We start from the raw sequence: 6,330 nt of genomic DNA on the forward strand, positions 1-6,330 counted from the left end.
AACAACAACAGCAGCCTCAACAACAAGCCGCTCACGCCAGAACTTTCAACATCAATGCACGCCAGGCTCAAGCTGATAACAACGTGGTCAATGGTACGTTCCTTGTGAATGGTATATATGCATCATGTTTGTTTGATACTGGAGCCGATAACTGCTTTGTGTCATTTGAATTTGAGAAGCTTCTTAGACGTAAGCGCTCTTATCTTTCGTCACCCTTCGAAGTAGAAGTCGCTACCGGAAGAACCATTGCTGTCAATTCTGTGCTCCGTGATTGTACCCTCAAGCTCAACAATCATATATTCCCGATTAATCTCATTCCAATGCAGCTCGGAAGTTTCGATGTCATAGTAGGCATGGACTTTCTTCGTGAAAACCGTGCTGAAGTTGTGTGTTCCGATAAGATGATTCGTTTTGTGCTAGCTAGTGGTGATATTCTATGTGTTTATGGTGAAACTACTGCAAAAGATCTCAAGCTCATGTCCTGTCTTCAAGCTCGCAAATATCTCCGCAAGGAATATCGAGCCTTCTTGGCCAACATTGTTGTAGCAGAGACGGACAAGAAAAGGAAAGTTGAAGTCAAGGATGTTCCTGTTGTCCGAGAATTTCCTCAGGTGTTCCCTGATGATCTTCCTGGATTACCTCCAAGTCGTGATATCGACTTTCGAATCGACCTTATTCCAGGAGCCAACCCAGTGGCCAAAGCTCCGTATCGACTCGCTCCATCTGAGATGCGAGAACTCTCAAACCAACTCCAAGAGTTACTTGAAAAAGGCTTCATTCGCCCGAGCACTTCTCCATGGGGCGCAGGAACTTTTCTATCATATTATGGGATATAGAATTAAAACCTTAGCTTCAAAACCTTTTTTCTCAAATAATCATTTAAAAGAATTAAAAAATAACCCGGAAAAACAATCTCGTGTTTAATGTTTAAATGCTACTCGCAACTTAAGGCTAAAACTTGTCGATAGGTTATTCTTAGCACCAACATTGGTAGGTCCTTGCATTATGATCACAAACTCATTGTAGTCTATGTCTCGTGCTATTATACCATGCAAGTAAATTGTAGGGTGTTCAAAAAAATCCGTATCCGAAACCAAAATACCGGAAATATTCGAAATCTCGGATATCCCAAAACCGGATAATCAAAATTTTCGGATTCGGATATGAATTTCAAAATTTTCGGATAATCCAATTATCCGATATCCGAAACCTAATTTTTTTTTTATAAATATATATAGCATATGAGCATTATATTTAGTTTGAAATATAGTAAAAAATAGTAAACAATCGAATTCAGATATGGATTTATAAATGTTTTTCGTTTTCAATGTTGGAAATTTGGAAAATCGAATATAAGTTTAGTTTTAATCTAATCACAAAACATATATTTTTTTTTTTTTATAAATTCGGATACCCGTTTGGATATCCGAATCCATATCCGAAATTTCGTATACATATCCGGATACCAATATTCACTATCCGAAATTTTCGAATATCCAGTTTTCGGATATCCAAAAACCGAATTATCTGATCTTAAACACCCCTAATAAATTGTAAATAATACTCACTTATACACATACGAGCAAACCCACTCTTGGATTAATAACCATGCTATCATACCATGTAAATAAATTGTTTCGTTGGATTAGTAACCATATTACCACATCACTGAAAAGACCTAAGTTTGAATCATATACTCATTTGTTTAATAATTTATTTTACACACATGCAATATAATAAGGATATAAGAAAGGGAAAATCACGGGGCTAGCCTAGTTATATAGTTATTGACATTTCCTTTTTTATTTAACGGTGAAAATCTTTAACAAGTTGAGAGAGATCTCACACCTTCTTAAATAGAGGGCCCTAACCTCACTTTGGTCAGACTATGTTGCCTTAATCGGGCCAGCGCTGACGTTAGAGTTTGGCTAACGACGTTCCCCAGGAAACCATACCACCCTCTGCCAGTGGCAAAGGCTTGCGCCGCCAAGAGAGAATCTCTCTGTCGTAATGCATGGTGGACTAAAACCCAGGGTGGATCGGGCTCGAACTCTTGACCCAAGGTCTGGGAAAACTAGTATTCATTGCCTTTATCCACCAAATATGTCACAAATAAGAATTGAACTTGGATCTTCAAAGAGAATTCAAGTCTTTCCAACCATTATAGATATAGTGAACACTTTGACAAATCGTTTTTGAATTTAAATTTTCACTACTATAAAAGATTACAACGAATGGAAACATGCCATGTGTCTTAAACATCTACTTTTGCAAGAAATTGTACTTTTATGTCATAGTGTTGTGCACTTAAATTGTACTTTTTATGTCATAGTGTGCAAAGCAATCACATTACGGTCACGTGTGGCATGTCTTGTTGGTGTTAAAAAAGTGTTGTAAGCTTAAAAGTACCATTATGTGATGCATAGCCATTGGTACCCTTAAATTTGAAAAGCCAAAATGATAATTTTAAAACATTTAAAAAATAAAAAGTTAATGGCCATCATCTTAAATAGGTAATTAGCTATGTTATTTTCATGATTTTCCTTTTATCAAACTTGCATTATCTTTGTGTAAGCATCATGCAAACTCCTCTCACAAACAAGATGTTAAATATCTTCATCATGAGTTGTAATATACACTTCCAGCCTTACCAAAATAAGAGCAAGCTAGAAACAATTGATTTTCTTTTTCTATCTCACTATTATTATGCAACGTTCCAGCCACGATTTCTCCACCATCAATTGTTCCATTACCTTCCATATTTGCCTGAGTGAGTCAACATTTGAATATGGGAGTTAACTTTTGATTGTCCCATTAATATATGTAATAATGTTTGGGAAATTCATGACTTGTACACCATATGCTTAAATTACTGTACACTATGTTCATGTTTAAGTTTTAACAGCAATAAGACCCGTGCGCGTTGCGACGTAGGTACATCATAAACATCGAGTCGATTAGTCCAAACGTTATGCGATACATTAACCATATGAAAACACGTGTTCGACATATCCAATTGGACTCAATGTAACATATATAAGCATTGCGATAGGATCAAAACGTAAAGTAAATCGAGTTTATACCGTACAATCATAATGTATTATATGTGACCCAACTCGTACATAGAAAACGTAAAAAGAAAAAACTGACACGTGTATCAAAAGGGATTAATTATAGCTTTTGAAAAAAGAAAAAAGGAAACCATAATTTGACTTCACTCGGTTTGAAACAAAATTTGGTAAATCCATAAAATAAGCACGAAAACATATATATATATGACCTAACTCGTTTCCCAAAAAAATTTACGTCGAATTGTAGACTAACTCTAATTCATACCAAAACGTACATAAAAATATGCACATAAAAATGGTTTTTTCAAAGAAAATGTATTATATATGAGCTAACTCGTTTTCGGAAAAAGTTTATGTCAAAACGTAGAGCAAATCATATTTATACCGACATGTATATAAAATATGCACGTAAATAATTGTTTTTTAAGTAAAGGAAGTATGGGGTAAACTCGAAACAAATTATTTGTAAAAAAACTGAATACGTTAAAAAAAGTTCGTAAACCGTGCCAAGTAGCACCAATGTCACACCATTGCCAACTATCACCAACATTAGAAAAACTCGTAAAAACAAAACAAATAAAAAAGAAAAATAACACCGTACGAAAAGCAAACTTAAAATCGTTGAACCACGCACGCTTGTTGCGGCGTGTTAATGCAAAGAAATTAAACCGAAACGTAAAACCGTAGAAAAAAAACCTAAGTTGATCTACGACCCGCACGTTGCTACGAATCTATCAAACGAAGAAAAATAGACGCGTTGCGACAACCCTGTCAAATAGGAAAAATAGACGAAAAAAACGTTGAACCCAACGTACATTGTGGCGTGATAACTCGCAAAATTTAAAAGGAAACGTAAAACAAAAAACTTGCGAAAGATGAAAAGTATGGTGACCAAAGTTGAAAATAAAAAGGTGTTGGGGTTAAATTGCAAAAAAAATAAAAAACTTTGGGTCAAAAGTAAAAAAATCAAAGAGTTTAAAATACAAAAGATAAAAACTTTCGAGTTTGAAGTGAAAAATCAACTTTTTTTTTAAACTTCCTATGCATAATTTACAACACTGAAAGCATTACAATGTTAACTTTGGTTTATGAGAAAAAGATATGAATTGTTTTTAGTGTTGATAATGTGGGAATGTAAGGATGTTGATAAACTAAAGAGAAAATGAGTAAAGAACAAGTGGACATATGATAACTTTGCGTGTGTGTTTATAACTTATAAGTGTTTTTAGGCTTTACCATTGAAGATGTTATAATGGACATTTTCTTGAGTTTATTCATGGATGAAAACTGCTTCATGCGACTCGGAGAGTCAAGAGGCTTGTGTGGAGCAACATCATTAACTTCAATCCAGGGATGGCCTAAAGAACAATTAAAACAATGTCAACTTTTGAACGAGTGTACGTATATATAGAGTAAATTATTATTTATGAAAAAACTAAAAAGATTTGTACTTGAAATTTTCTCTAAATGATAACTTACAAATATTAATATAATACAATTACCACTTGTTTTATATAAGTTGGTGTTGTTGGCTTGTAAGCGTAACATTATATACCAGTACATTATTATGTTGCACACATATCTTAGATACGCTACGGGCGAACTTTACTTCAAATTTACCAAATACATGTAACGATTTGTAGGACTCACTTAAAACTTCATGTGCAGTTAAACGCCTTTTCGGATCTCGATCGAGCATTCTTCTCACTAGATCTTTTGCACCATCAGAAATGCTTAGCCATGGACTAGATGACAAATCCAGATCACCATGTTGAACTTGTTCAAATATTTCTTCTTGTGTTTCTATAATAACAAAGACATTTTATTTTTAGGGAAAATCATCCTAATGGTTATTTTGACTATTCAGTTTGACAAAATAGCTTTTGTACTAACACAGTAAAATAAATATCATCTTACTTTATTTCTATTTTTTTAAAAAAATTTTTGAAATTCTTTTAACCAACTAAAGATTGACACGTGAAAATCTGTAGCGCTAGATAAATTATCTGACGCGACGCCACGGAGTCACGGAGGACGCACCAGCCCAAAACGGAGGAACCCCACATAGTAAAATGTAAACAATCACCCCCACACTCCAAACATCCACTTCGGGCCCATAATTCTTTTCCAATACTTCTGGTGCAACATAATATGGGCTGCCAACTATATGATGAAATGATTCACCTGTCAAAAAGAAACCCACTTTGGTCTTCAAGAAACTATATTAGGATCTATTAATTAAAACCTTATATTTGTTTGAATAATAAAAAAAAATCGGTTATGTGACTGGATAGTTTCTATTTAAATTTGGATTTTATAACGAAGTATACCTGGCTTAAAGAAAACCGACAATCCAAAATCAATAGCTTTAAGTACCGCATCCTCCTTGTCATTCATAAGCAAAAAGTTCTCGGGCTTTAAATCGCGATGCATAACACCCAAAGAATGACAAGCCTCCACGACCCCGACAATAGTTCTCGTAAGTTCAGCCGCCTTTCTTTCAGAATAATGTCCACTTGTAACAATTCTATCGAAAAGCTCACCACCCGCACACAACTCCATAACAATATGAACCGCTACAACATCTTCATACTCCCCCTTAATCGAAACTACATTAGGATGCTCAGCTAAAAGATGCATTATTTGAATTTCCCGTCTCACATCTTCCACGTCATCATCAGTCAATAACTTGCTTTTTTCAATCGATTTACATGCGTATCGTTCACCACTACCTTTGTTTATACAAACAAACACTGTACCGAACCGCCCATGGCCTAATTTTTCCCCCAAAGTAAATAAATCTTCCAATTTTTTAGTTTTTCTTTGCAAGACGGAATTAGTAACGCGTTTCATTTTCTGGGGTTCAACTGATTGTTGTTCTATTTTCTTTTCGGGTTCTAGGATCTTCGTTTGTTCCAGTGGTTCATATTGGATGGACAATGGTGGTTGTTGTTCAGGTGATTTGGTTGTCCATCCTTTAGCTGAATCCGATTGAAAACGCTCGTTTTTCAAAACGTTTCTTCCATCGCAACAAGTATTCCCCATCTAGCTCCACAACCAAATCACTTCAATCAGTTTCACTACACTTGTTCAATGAAACAAAGATCAAAATAAGTCAAACCCATTAAAATTGTCAAACGATTCCCTATACGAAAAAGTGTCAAAAGAAATGCGTAGGAAACATGCGTTTCTGACAAAATCATTGTCTGGAAAAGTCTTGTAGTAAACTTTTTCAGACAAAACTTACGCATTTTTGACG

General features: G+C 34.9%; 1 protein-coding gene across 1 annotated transcript; it reads right to left on the reverse strand.

Annotated features, from left to right (window-relative positions):
• Positions 1–2,549: 2,549 nt before the first annotated feature.
• On the reverse strand, positions 2,550–6,125 carry LOC110866787 (calcium-dependent protein kinase 2). Its single transcript, XM_022115935.2, has 5 exons — positions 5,402–6,125; positions 5,112–5,255; positions 4,722–4,874; positions 4,308–4,429; positions 2,550–2,766 (listed from the first exon to the last, which is right to left on the reverse strand). The coding sequence occupies exons 1-5, from the start codon at positions 6,114–6,116 to the stop codon at positions 2,620–2,622; spliced, it is 1,281 nt and encodes a 426-aa protein (XP_021971627.1). The 5' UTR covers positions 6,117–6,125; the 3' UTR covers positions 2,550–2,619.
• Between the last annotated feature and the right edge of the window lie 205 nt (positions 6,126–6,330).

Source organism: Helianthus annuus, chromosome 7 (assembly GCF_002127325.2).
Source record: "Helianthus annuus cultivar XRQ/B chromosome 7, HanXRQr2.0-SUNRISE, whole genome shotgun sequence".
Lineage (NCBI taxonomy): Eukaryota > Viridiplantae > Streptophyta > Magnoliopsida > Asterales > Asteraceae > Helianthus > Helianthus annuus.